This window comes from Pleurodeles waltl, chromosome 12 (genome assembly GCF_031143425.1).
Source record: "Pleurodeles waltl isolate 20211129_DDA chromosome 12, aPleWal1.hap1.20221129, whole genome shotgun sequence".
Classification (NCBI taxonomy): domain Eukaryota; kingdom Metazoa; phylum Chordata; class Amphibia; order Caudata; family Salamandridae; genus Pleurodeles; species Pleurodeles waltl.
The window spans coordinates 561,149,301-561,165,189 of NC_090451.1; the positions used below are offsets into that span (position 1 = coordinate 561,149,301).

A 15,889-nucleotide genomic window follows, 5' to 3' on the forward strand; every position below is an offset into this window, starting at 1 on the left:
GGCCATATTTGGAGTTACCATTGTGAAGCTACATATAGGTATTTTCCTATATGTAGTACACGTGTGTAGTGGTGTCCCCGCACTCACAAAGTCTGGGGAAATTGCCCTGAACTATGTGGGGGCTCCTTGGCTAGTGCCAGGGTGCCCTCACACTTAGTAACTCTGCACCTAACCTTCACTAAGTGAGGGTTAGACATATAGATGACTTATAAGTTACTTAAGTGCAGTGTAAAATGGCTGTGAAATAACTTGGATGTTATTTCACTCAGGCTGCAGTGGCAGTCCTGTGAAAGAATTGTCTGAGCTCCCTATGGGTGGCAAAAGAAATGCTGCAGCCCATAGGGATCTCCTGGAACCCCAATACCCTGGGTACCTAGGTACCACATACTAGGGAATTATAAGGATGTTCCAGTGTGCCAATCAGAATTGGTAAAAATGGTCACTAGCCTGCAGTGACAATTTTAAAGACAGAGAGAGCATAAGCACTGAGATTCTGGTTAGCAGAGCCTCAGTGACACAATTAGTCACCACACAGGGAACATATTCAGGCCACAAACTGTGAGCACTGGGGTCCTGGCTAGGAGGATCCCAGTGAGACATATAAAACACCCTGACAAATAGGGTGTCCACTATGAGCACTGGGGTCCTAGCTAGCAGGATCCCAGTGAGACAGTAAAAACACCCTGACATATACTCACAAATAGGCCAAAAGTGGGGGTAACAAGACTAGAAAGAGGCTACCTTCCTACAATTATGCCCAGCTATTGGCAGTTGCTTTAGTTCTTTTTTCCGGCTTCTGCTGACATGACCCTGAAGCATTGAGCTCGACCTTTTATAGATTTTTTTTCTCAATTGTTTTCTTTTATCAGAAATTGGTGACAAGACCTTTACACAACATCTTTTTGACATAAAACTGAGGCATTTTGTCAAATAAAATGCCTTCATTGTTTGGTAAGTGTGCTCACCGTGACAGGAAAAGGCCAAAACAGACCCTAATGAGGTCTGTATCATCTGCCTACCTTCTCAACTTCCTGATACCTGTGTCATTTGCAGTAAGTTTTCTAGGCGCACTCTGCGGAACAGAGAGAAGATTTGCCTTCGAGAGAGAAGAAAGATGTTACCAGCAAACACAGTCCACCCGTGGGGTTTGTATGCCGTCAAGGGCTGGTTTGAGCAGCATTGCTCGCCATCGACACAACATCAGTTGACTTCCAGAGATTATATGCCGTTGAGAAGTGCTGGTTCACCACGGATATGGTGCGGATGGTCGACGTCGAGGGCTAAACTTCGATGTGAAACGTCGACGTCGAGGAGAGGAGAAGAATTTATTCCTCATCTGAATCATCACCTTCTCTGGTTGTGTTACCATCCACTACATCTCCTTGTCCATCTTCACCTCCTCCACCTCAGAAGATGCCTCCACCTTGAACATTGGTGCTTCCTCCACCATCAGTGCCTCCTCCTGTACCACCTCCTCTAGTACCTAGAAACAGTCCAGCTTCCAGGCCTCGAATGCACTCCCGATCGCGCCACTACTCTCGTCATGGTCATCACATGCTGGGGCCCTCTTCTGCTATGTCAAGACATACCCATTGCCGTCATGGATCTTACCATAAGTCAAGGTTGCGCTCCCATCAATGGGATACTGATCATTCCTCTTCTTCTACAAGAGACTATTCACCAACTTCATTAGACACTCCACCGTCTTGTGTCTCTCTGGTAGATGACGTTACTACCTTTCAAGAGATACTAGTCCAAGGGACTTCAAAACTAAGTATACTGATATCGGTAAGCACACCGTCCACATCAGTAATCTTCGAGAGGCTACATCAGCGCACAGCTTAAAGGCTTTTGATTCCACTGGTTCTGGGTCTCCTTGAGCCTGCCATGTATTTGTTCCTAACTCCGGCCATGGCTAAGTCTGCCCATCAAGGCTTCAAAAGAAGTATAGGCCTCTGGATCCAGACCCATTCTTTCTTCATACTGATCCTCCACCTGACTTTGTTGTGATTTTGGATGAGAAAAAAGTCCATTCCAGCTCTTCATCATCATCTTCACCTCTAGTTAAGGAGAGTAAAAAATTGGACTCAGCAGGCCGCAAAGTCTGCAGTACAGTGGCCACTTCAGTGAAGGCAGCCAGCACTTTAGGCCCTCTTGGGCAGGTACGACCGAGCCCTTTGAGATTCAATTCAGCATTTTGCTGAGTACCTGCCAAAGGACAAAAGGGAAGACTTCCTGGAGATCGTCAAGGAGGGTGCAACGGTCTCAGATCAAACTATCAGTGCAGCTGCAAATTCCTCCCTCGTTGCCATACAGGGCTATTATCACAGTCACCTTGTGGGGGCATGCTTGCCAACAGCTAACATCTCTAAAATCGGAAGCATAAAACCACTTCCAAAATTTGCCATTCTCAGGTTCCACACTATTTAACAGCCACACAGAAGACAAGATGGTAAGAATGAAAACTGAAATGGACACATTAAAAGCTGTGGATCTGGAGAAACCGACGAACAGCGCAAATCATTGGATTCCGAGTAGATCTCAACAATATCTGATGCTACCTACCACAGCGCAAGCAGACAAAGAGAATGCTCTGCCCAACAACTCCCCCAAGGTGGTAAACAAACATCAGCCACAAAACCTTGAGTCCTCCCATCCCCCTCTTCTGTTGCATTTTCCATTAGTGGGAAGCATTGCACATTACCTGAAAGAGTAGCAGCCCATCACAACAGACGCCTGGGTTCTGAATATTGTGAAGAATAGGTACTCTCTCAGGTTTACCACCCCACCAAAGACGTCCACTTCCCATCTCGACTTACTCGGGACGGAAATCAACATCCTGTTTCAAAAGAAGGCGTGGAAGCCGTCCCCCACAGCCAACAGGGGACAGGCTTTTACTCCAGGTATTTCCTAGTACCAAAGAAAGACAAACACAAATTCAGACCCATTCTCGATCTCAAACTTGCCAAAATGTGGATTCGGAAAGAGAATTTCAGGGTGCTGGCTTTACGTCAAGTATATCTCCAACTTCATCAGGGAGATTGGCTTTGCTTCATCGACTGTCATGATGCATACTTCCACATTCCCTCCATCAGGAAGCATAGGAATTTTCTCAGGTTCCTTGTGCGGCATGACCATTACCAGTACACTGTAGTACAATTTGGCCTCCAGTCTGTACCTAGAATATTCTCCAAGTACATGGCTGTAGTGGCAGCTAATCTAAAAGAACACTGAATCTTCATTTACTCCTATCTAGACGACTGGCTCATAAAGGCATCCACTTCTCATGAAGCCCAACTACATTTCAATTGAACTTGCAAGCTTCTTCATCGGTTCAACAAGTCCATGTCAATACCAGTCCAGGCGTTGCATTACTTAGGGGCCTCCCTTGACACATTCATGCAAAAGAGTGACCTTCAGAGGAGCGATGTGTATCAATCCTTCAGAAATGTCAGACTCTCAGGAGCGTGCATAATCCAACAGCAAGAGAAGTCTCATCTCTTCATGGCTCAATGGTCTTCTGTATCTTTCTCACTACCAGTGCTCCTCTCCACGTGCGACTTATCCAGGAGTGTCTAGAGGACCAGTGGGATGAGCTGACGGGCAACTGGGAGGACAGAATCACGCACTCCTTACATGCAATACGATCCCTCAAGTGGTGGTGTTCTCCAAGCAGTTTCCACCAAGGGATGCCTTTTCACCAACAGGTCTCTTCTCAAACCGTTATGACGGATGCATCACTCCTCAGATGGGTAGCCCCCACGGATCACCTCCATATTCAAGGCTCATGGTCTCAGAGAGAGATGACATACCATACCAGTCTCCTTGAACTCCACGCAGTTCATCTGGCGCTCAAGGCCTTTCAATCATCATTCACCACTGACCCCCTGTTTGTTCAGAACAATACAACCACCATGTACTACCTGAACAAGCAAGGGGACACCAGTTCCAGAGCCTTGTCACTAGAGGCCCAGGCAATTTGGAAATGGCTGTTAGCTAGGTAACTGAGAGTAACAGCAACTCACCTCCCAGACATTCAGAATATTTAAACAGATGCTCTCAGCAGAGGGCTCAACAAAAAATCATGAGTGGGTCTTGCATGAAGAAGTCGTTCAAATTATCTTCCGCTTGTGGGGCACCCCTTCTATCAACCTGTTTGCCACAGTGGAAAACAGAAAATGTAGCTACTTCGCTTACAGGTATTACCATCCAGAGACTCTGGGGAATGTCTTATGGAACTACTGGTACAGCAAATGTCTTTCCACCTTTCTACCAATTCCCCTGATCCCAGCAGTCCTGATCAAGATGTTACACACCAAAAGCCAAGATGATCCTAATTGCACCGGTGTGTCCACGGCAATGGTGGTTCCCAGGACCTTCTTCACAGTTCTCAGCATCCACATCTCAAGCAAGGCCAAACCTACTAACAAAATTCAGAGGACAGATGGTACACCCCTATCTCTCCTCTTTGAATTTGGCGGCATGGCTCTTGAGCTAGTGCAGTATGGACACTTGAACTTGCCACAAAACTGCATGGAAATCCTCAAGGAGGCTAAGCAGCCTTCCACTCACTCTACTCTTCAAATGGAAGAGCTTTTGCATCTGGTGTTCCTCAAAAAATGTGGACCCAACTATTTGCCGAGAGGATGTGATTCTACCATACCTACTACACTTGGCTAAAGCTGGCTTGCAATTCTCTTCCATAAAGGTTTATCTGGCAGCTCTTACTGCCTACAGGAAATGTCTGTCACAAACCTCTTTTTTCTCAAATCCCTGTCATAAAGGATTTCTTAGAGGGGTTGAAGACGTTTTTCCCTCCCATTAGGCGTCCCTCACCTGCCTGGGAACTGAATATAGTACTTTTCTCACCTTATGCAGGATCCCTTTGAACCCATTCTCAAAGCTTACCTACAACACCTTACGTGGAAGACAGCTTTCCTGGTAGCAATAACATCAGCACTATGCTCTCATTCTATCTTTCATTCTAGCAAAGTGGTATGAGAACTCACCCAAAAGTCCTTCCTAAGGTAGTGTTGGACTTCCATGTAAACCAGACTATCTCATTGCCTGCACTCATTCAGAATCCCTCTGCTCCAGCATAAGGATCTCTCCATTCACTGGATGTTTGGAGGGTTCTGAAATGTTCTCGCCAGGATAAGAGATATTCATCGAATGGACCGATTATTTATTACCTATGGTCTGGTTTGCACTGGATTAGCCACCTCCAAACAATCGGTCTCCAGATAGATAGTTCCATGTATTTTGTTGTGCCACCAGAAAGCTCATAAATCACTTGTTGATAAACTGGAGACTCACTCTACTTAGTGAAAGGCAGCTACTGCTGCTTTACTGCACAATATCCACATTGCAGAAATTTGCAAAGCACCTATCTGGAAATCGGTACATAATTTCACCAAGCACTACTGCCTAGACTCTGGAGCAGATGCTCAAGTAGAGCAGGCTTCCCTCGGAAATCTCTTTGCTTAAACTAAATGACCCTCTGTCTTCTCCATAGTGATACGTGGGGATGGCTTGCTAATCTATTCAGTGCTTATGGAAATCCCCTACAAGAGAAGGAATAGTTTCTTACCTGTAACTCCTGTTCTCTCATAGGGGAATTTCTATGATAAGCTATAAGCAACCCTCCCTCCTTCCCAGTGGAATGGACAGAGGTATTCTTGCAAACTTTATATGTCCCACATCGCCTTAAAGAAGAACTGAAGCAACTGCCACCAGCTGGGCATGATGGGATACTGATAGTCTCTGGGTTCTTAAAGGCACAACTTTTAGCCATATGACAGCCTATGAGGCTACTCTGTCCTGCTCTCCCTCAGTTCTTTCATAAAAATGGGTTGGAGACGGAGATTTATACTGTTTCCAAAACATCTTAAATTATGCTTATTTGTGTATTGGCCCTTTTTTGTCTTCATGATAAAGAATTTGGCCATTGTAGCCTAGATATGCAGGCTACATTATCTGTCTCTTTCTTAAGTGTCTTTACAGGCCTTCCAGAGGAAAGGCGAAAAAATCTCCACTTAAGAAGATATATTAAAGACCTGCGCCGGGGGTCTTGCATGTGGGTGGAACTATTCAGTGCATATGACTTATCATGGAAATTCCCCTACGAGAGAACAGGAGTTACAGATAAACAAATCCTCCTTCTGCATTCTTGGGCATTCTTTCTACTGAAAGCTATGAGGCTATTCCACGTCAGTCAAACCATCAACCTGCTGGTGTTCTTTGCTCCATCTCATCCCTCTTAGGAGAAGGATAGACTACATCACTTGGATCCCAACAGAGCACTCAGCTTCTACACCCATTGTACCAAAGACCACCAGGTGGACGATCAGCACTTTGTGAGGTTCGCATGAGCAGAAAAAGGCAAGGCTGTATAGGTGAGGCAATGCTGTCTCGCGCTGGATTGTGCTCTGCATTAAGGTTTTCTATTCATTGGCCAATCTGCAACCTCCAGAACAGCTGTGTGCCCTTTCCACCAGGACCAAAGCTGCTACCACTAATTTGGCATTCGGACTCCCTGTACTAGATATCTGTTGGGCAGCCATGTCAGCATATCTTCATACATTCACAAAGCACTATTGTCTGGATATCCAGTTCCGCTAAGAAGGGCACTTTGCCACTGGGATGTGCAGACATTTTTGGTTTGAGTCCATTCACAGGCCACCTCCAATTAGGTACTGCTTTGGTATCTATTCAAAAGGTAGCAAATCTGTGACTTGAAGTCTCTGTCAGAAGAACAATGCTTTTTCTTGTAGACACTCTATTTATCTACATATTAATCACCAACCCTTCCGTCCTCCCTATTCTGTGCTTGAACTCTACCCATTACTTAGAACCCAAGTCTAGGAATCTGCACAGTGGTCTGTGAGTTTGCTTTTGGAGCTCCACATCTGGGGGTGCGGATAGTCCTGAAGGCAATTGACCTGGGCATAGCTCTCCAAGCGCATTAGAGCCTGCTGGCACGATGCATCTCTCCGTCCGCCTCACAGTTGATCATTGTCCTCAGACGCTCTTTTCCCACCACACCTGGATGCCCTCACGCCTCCTTCCCCTCTTCCAGGACCCTTCCACATCCCAGCATATATGAAGGGAGCCACTGCACGGACTTCCTGAGCAGTGATGACATGATCACAGCTGCCCAGCCGCACTAGGGCCTGCCAGCCCGACGCATCTGTCTGCCCACCTCACAGGTAATCAGGGTCCTTGGACGCTCCTTTCTCACCACACCCAACGCCCTCCTGTCCGCATTCGAGGCCCTTCCCACCTCCCAGCATATATGAAGGGAGCGGCTGCGTGGATGCATGCAGCAGACACACTGCCAGCCTGCAAAATGCAAACCCATCGGTGCCCATCCACACCTGGAATGCACCTGGTGCCAGGAACCGGCCCCCTTCGTGCCCCTCCACCCCCTATCGCTACAACTACACTCTGGGAACTGAAACCTTCCCTTCCCCCGCAGCCCATCATCTGCGGTTTCACTGCCTCTCCTCAATCAACTTCACGACCCTTCATGTGCTCAAACTGCCACGGTCATGCAACACAGACTGTCCTACCCACCCCATCGCCCACACAGCAGCCACACAGAAACTGGCGGACATCCCTGCACCTCTTCACTGCATCCTGCTCAATGCCCGCTCCCTTTGCAAACAAGCCACGGAAACCTGGGACACCATTATCCCCCTCGACTCAGACATCGCCTTCATCACTGAGCCATGGCTAAAACCTTCCTCCAACACAGACATTGCCACAGCCATCCTAGTTGGATACAAGATGATACACCCCAACCGCACAGACAAACACAGCGGTGGCATCACCATCATATTCAAGGAATCCATCCAATACACCATCTCCAATGACGACCCAACGCCCTTCATTGAACGCTTCAACTTCCGACTCCAAACCAATGCCCACACCATGGTGGAAGGCACCCTGGTGTACAAACCCCAGGGACCACGTCCTGCTTTCTGCAACACCATTGCCGACCCCATAGCCCTCCCACCATAGACTCCTTTCACTACGTCCTACTTGGCAATCTCAACTTCCTCCTCTGCAACCCCAACAACGAGTACTCCACTTCTCTCTTTGAAAACCTCAACAATATCGGCCTCACTCAACTTGTCACCAAACCCGCACACAAAGAAGGACACACTCTGGATGCAGTCTTCACCTCCAGCGACAGAATCAACTTCTCACACACAACTCACCTGGACGGACCACAACATCGTCCATTTCACCATCTCCAATGGTCAGCACACTTTTGCAAAGCCCCGCAGAGCTCCCCACTGAAGCTGGGTCAAGGTAACCGAGTCCCTCTGGAAGAAAGCCCTGCACACCACTCAACCCAAACTTCCATCAGACCTCAACCACGCCGTCCAAAACTTCACCTCCTGGATCACCAGATGCGCCAACAGTTGCACAGCTGAAACCAGCCATATCCACTAACACCTCCAAGTCAGTCAGCTGGTGCACCCCAGCACTCCAAGCTCCAAACGCAACTGCAGACGACTTGAGAAACAACGCACAACCAAGGACCCCGCAGACAGAACAGCCTACAAGTCAGCCCTGAACGAGTTCCACCGCCTCATCTAGACGACCAAGAAAGAAGCAATCACCACCTGTTTTAACACTGCAGCCAACCACATGAAAGAATTCTTCAGAATCATCAAGGAATTCTCCAACCAGACAGCCACAGCTACCACCATCCACCCTTCGCAGGAGCTCTGTGACTCCCTCTCAGACTACTTCCACAACAAGATCTCCACCATATACAAAAACTTCAAACCCCAGCCACCCACGCCCACCCCTCACAATGTCCCTCAACCAACGTACATCAACCACTCGATAACCACCTGGTGCCCCTTCATCGAACAAACGATCCGCAGCCATCATGGCGTCCATCCACTGCAGGGCCCCCAACGACCCGTGCCCCCACTAGCTCTTCATCCTCGGATTCAACACCATCAACAAGGAAATAATCACCATCCTCAACACCTCCATCACCATGACATCTTTCCCGCACAAATGGAAGCACACAGAGGTAAGGACCCTCCTCAAGAAACCTACATCGGACCCCAGTAATCCCAAAAGCTACAGACCCATTTTCCTGCTCCACTTCCCTACGAAAGTACTCAAGAAAACTATCAATCAACAGCTCACGACCACCTGTAGTGGAACCAGTTCCCTGCCTCATCCCCCCCCCACTCACCCCCCCCCAGCACACATCACCAGATTGTATGGACTAAACATAGTCTACTATGCCGACAACACCCAACAGGACAGAAGTCCTGAGCTTTGTAAGAACACCTCCATTTGGGACAACAGTTGGTGGCCAACGGAACTCGGACAAACGCCGGCTCCATTAAACCATGCATACCACCTCGGAATCATCCTTGACAACCAACTAACCATGGACCGTCAAATAAACTCAGCTGCCTCCTCTTGCTACTACATCCTCCACATGCTATGCTGCATCTTCACCTGGATCCCCGCAAATGCCCGAAAAACCATTACGCGTGTGCTGATCACCAGCTGCCTAGACTTTGGAAATGCGATCTACGCCGGAATATCCTCCCACCTACTCAAACACTCCAGACACTACATAATACGGCTGCCAGACTCATCTTGAACCTTTCAAAGCGGGCTATCATCACGACCCACGTCAAAAACCTCCACTGGCTTCCCGTTTAGAACTGCCACTTCAAGATTCTCACACTCGCCTACAAGGCTCTTCATAACAGAGGCCTGGCCTACATCAGCCACCGTATGCACTTCCATGTCCCCTCAAGATACCTTCGCTCCACTTCTCTCAACTTTGCACCCCCATCCACTGCAGCTGCAGCGGAGGCCGCTCTTTTTCCTACATCGTGGCCAAGTCCTGGAACAACCTTCCCCCTCCATCTCGGAGCGGCCCCCTCCTTGGCAGATTCAGAAGGAAATTCAAGACATGGCTATTTGGCGGAGAAGAGGCTCCCGAAGCACCCAGATACCCCTAGGGGTGACAGTCCCGGGCTCTATAAATGTTTGATTGATTGTCAAAATACAGGAGTGGGGCCTATGTAGACCCTGCATAAATCCTCCCAGAGTGGAATGGCGTCAGTGCGCAACCGCATGGCGCAACCTTCTGACGCACAGGAATCTGTGGCTAGATACCTTTAGGTAAGGGTCTTTATGGTAAAGGCTAAGTCACAAGTGAAGAGGAGTATGCTTAAAATCTGGAATTCAGTCCAGCGTCAATGCCAAATCACAACATCAGGCTTTTTCTGGTTTCTGAAGCCTAGAGGAACTTACTATCAGCTACTGTCCCAAAGGTTGTGGTCACCCAGTAGTATTGAATACATCTTGGTAGAGGAGATCTGACCACAGATGAAGACAGTGTCTAACAAAACTGAGGGCCGTATTTAGAGTTTGGTGGACAGATTTCCCATCCGCGTATTACGATTTCCATAGCATATCATGGAATTGTAATACCGTCAAGTTTGTGACAGAATAATCCCACCCGCCAACTCTAAATCAAACCCTAGAGTCTTGCTTCAATGCCTTCAAACGCTGGCCTATAGTAAAGATACACTTTCTCATTCAAGCAGATCACAGCTGCTATGCGTAGTCATTAATCAACAATATAAACTGATCTGTCTGACTTTCCCCCTCATTGCCTCAAAAAGAACCCCCCAAGTGCTTGTCAAAATTTAAGAAAAAATATATATTCCGGATTAAACTAATTTTTATTAAGTCATCTAGTTTTGTTGTAGCTAGCTGACTCAAGTTAATCTAAATAATTTGTTGTAAGGCCTTTTTGTAACAGCGTCCCACAAGATCTTTATGTGTATAAGGTAAAATATGTTGAAATCATTGAGTGGAAACTCCCTGATCTCAGATAGCAGAAATTGTCAATCACAATGATAAAGAGCAAGGAGATACTAACACATTTTGGTGTTCTTTTGTATCCACCCAGAAGAAGAGAAAGAAAAAAAAGAAAAAAGTGTTTAAAGTTCCAGAAGAAGTGATCAACGATCGGTCCAAGGATTGTAATATGGACATCATCCACTCCCCCTCTCCTGGTAAGTGGTGGCAAACAGCATCATCATAGTATTTTTCAGCATCAGATGCTCCATATTTTGTGTTTAATCATGATGATGGAGTATTTTTCTTTTGTTAGGCCTAACTCCAAAGAACAGTGATTCACTTTAAAAGAGAGCATTTGTATTGGAGGAGAAATGCCTTGAACATGGCTTGTTATACCTAAAATTATATTCTACTCGAAAGTGCAGTCATTTCAGTGTGTTAAATAAACTGAACAATTATTTGACAACATATATCAGCCTCAAAGATTAATAAACGCATGAGTATGGTGTACAGCTATCAGCCTAGTATTTTCAGGACGGTTGTCATGTGCAGTTGCAAAACAATATACTACTTCCACATGGACAGATTCTTTCTCACGTTCCCATATATCACAATCACAAGCTGCAGTCAGCACCAGATGCCAGCAATTCCTATCCACTATGTTCCCTGTAGGGTGCATATGCACCCTACTTTTCCCCCACTTGCACATTCTCTCAGGAAGGACTTCCATCACTGCACGCATCATGTAAGACACCATTCATCAGCCACTCATTTATAAGGTGATTTTCTCATAAACTGGTCACTTTTTTGTTGATTGTGCACTGGGAACACTAGTCATCCTTATTAGACCAAATTGGTGGTAAAGAGGACAGCAACAGGTAAGTGCCCCTCTTTTGATGTCTATGGGGTATTACAAGGGTTTGCACCAGCAGCAACACCACCTGCACCTACAGCTTAATCCATTAGTGTTTGAGGTAGAGGATGTAGTGATTTGTTTGTTCCTTAGCTTGTGACAGTGATCTGTGCTTGTGCCTAGAGAAGGTTACCTAGGTAACGGGTTGAACTTTTTGAGGCACTGGAAGACTGGCACTGGAGATATGAGTAACATGCAGTTGGTCCTGAAATAAATCTGTTGATACTTCCCTACATGTCCCAGTTGTCACTACTTTTTGGTGGGAAGCAGACCTACCCGCGTGTGCTGACAGCCCCGCATCTTTTCGGCTGACACTCCAAATCTCTGAGGCTGTTCTGTTGCCATTGAGGACTGGATGTTTGTGCTGGGAGTTGTCTGGTTGCTCATTGTACCCTGACTGATTTTCAGTGAGCCTTGTTTCCAGAGGCTGAGAACGCACAGTAGGGATATAGTGCAAGCATTTCTCCAGCTGTTGTTACAGCTCTTGTTGGCACTAGTGGGATGTGGTCCACCATTTTTAAATACATATGGTGCACCAATACACAGCAGCAACTCCACGCAAAGGCCACACAATATGGCCCATGTCATGCCTATCTTGGTCATTTGTTTTCAGTTACAGAAACTGTAACTCTGACGCACAAGACATGGGACATGATGCCATGTTTCAGCCACCCTGGTAGTATTAAATTAACCACCAAATCTTTTAAAACCTTCTCAGCATTAAATGTTATTTTGCCACAGCACGAATACTAGATAGAACAAGCGCTGAGAAAAGTAAGGTAGCAATTACTTTTCAAGTACATTTCAGTATTTATTTTCATTTCTTCTGGGATTTGACTAGTCTCCTTCAAGATATTTTTTACATCTAGAGCTAGGAGCGGTTTCATTTCATTACAGTACCATTATTTTCCATACCAGACTGCAAAATGCTAATTCTCAATTATGTGTGCAGCATATCAGACCTTTAACACACCTACAGCCATTTCTTCCTTTACCAGGGTAGCCCCTAATGAAATGGACGAAAGGGAAAGAGTATTTTTTTAATTACATCTCTACAATTGAAGATGATTCCTCAGAAGAATTTTCACCCATAAAGTGTGGAAAAAAAAGATTGTGCTTCTCATGTTGGGTCCTGAGAGCTTGCAAATGTACATTCAAATGGAGAAAAAAGTCAGAAAGCCTGATGAATGTGATGTTTTTAAAAATGCTTTTGATGATCTGGATGGTTACTTACAACCTACAGTCTGTGTACTTATTGAGAGATTTCATTTCTTTAATCACAAGTAATGCATTATTGAGCATATTAAAGAGTATGCATCTACCTTAAAAGAATTGTCTGCTTTGTGAAAATGTGGTAAATTACATGATAATTTTATAAGAGATCAAGGTGTCATGCCCAATAACGATTCTAACCTACAGGAGAGGTTGTAGGTAAATGGTGGTTCTTCTTTTCAAGACATTGTAGCCTTTGTAAAAAAAGACAGAGTTCTCTGAAAGGTGAGCTGAGGCAGCATTAAAAAATCCATCTTCGTAGCCAAATCAACCTTCATTGGTGTCAAATGTTTCCCAGTTTTTCCTCTAAAATGTTTTCAAGGCGTAGCCCTCGTAAGAACAGACCCAATAAATATCAGGATAACATTCATAGAAATGGCACAGAGTTTCATTGTTACAGATGTGGAAGCAAAGATCATTTAGCATGAGACAAAAACTCTCTAGCCAGCAAAGTCAAACGTTCATATCATGAAATAATTGTTTATTTTGCACAAATGTGCTGGAAAAAGAACAAAACAGTTAAATGCATTATCAAAAAATCTAGAAGAAGAGGAATCTTATATAGATGGAGTGCTCAGCATTTATTATAATATTTTAAACATCAACTCTAAGACAAACCGGTTTAGCAAATTGTGATAGAGGTGTAGGGATACAGGTCATTTCTGAATCAGGTTTTCCTTTAACTGTTGTTTTAAAATCAATTTGGATGGATCATTTAAGAATAGTTTGTGAATTGAATTAAATCTTACAGATCTGCACCCAGAATGTTTCACTGGTACTGTCTTCGTTGGGTCCAAAACCCTAATATTCGAGTTTAAAAAGAGCATGGCTAAATGCAAGTTATATGTTGCAGAGAAAGGACCTTTGGTGCTTGGGTGGATTGACCAGTGAGCATTGGAAATTACCTTAACTCCCAACAGTGAGGAAATGTATTATCCCATACATGATGAGTGATGTGAAATACGGAAAATGAAGCAAAAGCAATTCCATGTAAAGTTGGGGTGCCTAAAGGTTTCACTCACAAGATAGTGTTAACCTGTATGTCCTAAGGGAAGAAATATACATGTTCAGTGTCAAAGAAAAAGCTAATGTGGAACTTAACAAATTGGTGGAAAATGAGATAATACGGTCCATTGAGTGCACACAATGGTTGGCTCCTTTGTTCGTGGCACACAAGGCAAGTGGCCAAACAAGAGGATGCATTTATAGAGATCTAAACAAAAGCAGTGTTGTGGATAAATTTCAGCTTCCTTAAATCAGCGATTTGCTAGCGAAGACCAAATATGTTTAATGGTTTTGCACTATTGATCTAACTTCGGCCTACTACCAGGTACCACTTCATCCTGGAAGCAAGAATTGTACTGCTTTTATTACCCTCTACAGTGTTTTTGATTTATTCGGAAGTCGTTTGGACTTGCTTTGATAACAGTTATTTTCCAAAGATTAATACACAAATTATTCAAACATCTTAAGAGTCATTTTGTTTCAGGATGACATCCTGATAATGGACAGGAACTGAATTGAACATGACCACCTACTGAGGAAAATGTTGTGGTTTCTAAGTAAGAATGGTTTGGCTGGGGAATTTATAAAGTGTAGGTTTGTTGTAAAATTTGTGACATATCTTGGCCTTAAAGTTAGTGAACTAGATATAACATGTACTAGATTATTATGTAAGGGATGCACCACATCATCTACTAGCAAGAATGAGATAAGATTCTTTTTAGAGTGTATCTGAGTTTTTTCAGAATTTGTCAAGAACTTTGTCAGCGAAACCTATGGCTTGATTCAGTTAATCAAAGCTCGATTAGTATTAGCTTGGAATTATAACTTGAAGCAAACATTTGTAGCATTAAGAATGATATTTGTCAAGCCGCTCTTCTGCATAGTTTCAATCCTTCCATTCATTTTGTGATCACTACTGATGCAAGCGGGAAGGGGTTAGGAGCGGTCTTTTTTGAAGTTACTAAAGATGGTAACAAATATGCCTTGCCGTTTGCTTCTCACTCCCTTTTGCCCATGGAATAAAAATATTCTGTGATAGAAATAGAGATGTTACCCTTTGATTCGGCCATGGGAAAGTTTCAACAATACATATGAAGTTCAAAGATCACTGTGCAAGTCAGTCACAAACCTTTGTCAACCTAAAAGCTAAAAATAACACCATGGATCGCCAGGATGTTGCTAAGGTTGCTAGATTTTATGATGATGTTTAATATCTCCCAAGTATACATAAGAAAATAGCTGATTTTTGAAGTAGAATACTGCTACCCCCTGAAGAGTACATTCTGTGTGAACGTGATGAGTACAATGTGGCTTTCGTGGATGATGTTGTTGAAGAATGTAGGTTTGTAGCACGTGATTGGGATTCAGAATATTGTGCTGATCGAATATTGTGTAACATTACAAACTATTTCAATGGATCACAAAATATGTTATTGTTCTTTTGGACCTATTTTCCAAGTGACCTGAAGTAGAAAATCTAAAAACAATCGACTCACGGGCAGTCATATAATTTCTAGTGAAGGCTTTCATCAAAGAAGAAATTCCAAAAACATTACCAAGCAATAATAGACCAATTTAACAACTATGTTGTGGGATAGCTATTTTATGTTGAATTGTTGTAGTTAATTCTTTTCATTTTTAGGACTCTTTTTCTTCCATGATTTATAAAGTTATCTGTTGATTACTATTGTTTCACTTATGATTCATTATTGTTTATATATGCATTAACCTCTTCGCTGCCAGACCTTTTCCCCTCAGGTGCCAGGCCTTTTTTTGGCTATTTGGGGCAGTTTGCACTTAGGCCCTAATAACATTTTGTCCACATAAGTTACCCACGCC

At 44.4% G+C, this 15,889-nt stretch overlaps 1 protein-coding gene across 4 annotated transcripts in view; it reads left to right on the forward strand.

Moving 5' to 3' along the window:
• ZDHHC1 (zinc finger DHHC-type containing 1) overlaps positions 1–15,889 on the forward strand; it is a 698,520-nt gene that overhangs the window by 552,636 nt on the left and 129,995 nt on the right. For 3 of the 4 annotated variants that reach the window (XM_069217653.1, XM_069217652.1, XM_069217655.1), the window contains one exon: positions 10,970–11,075. In XM_069217653.1, coding sequence (XP_069073754.1) covers positions 10,970–11,075 — 106 coding nt within the window. The remainder of the gene's footprint in view (positions 1–10,969; positions 11,076–15,889) is intronic. The other variant, XM_069217654.1, reaches the window with a different exon arrangement.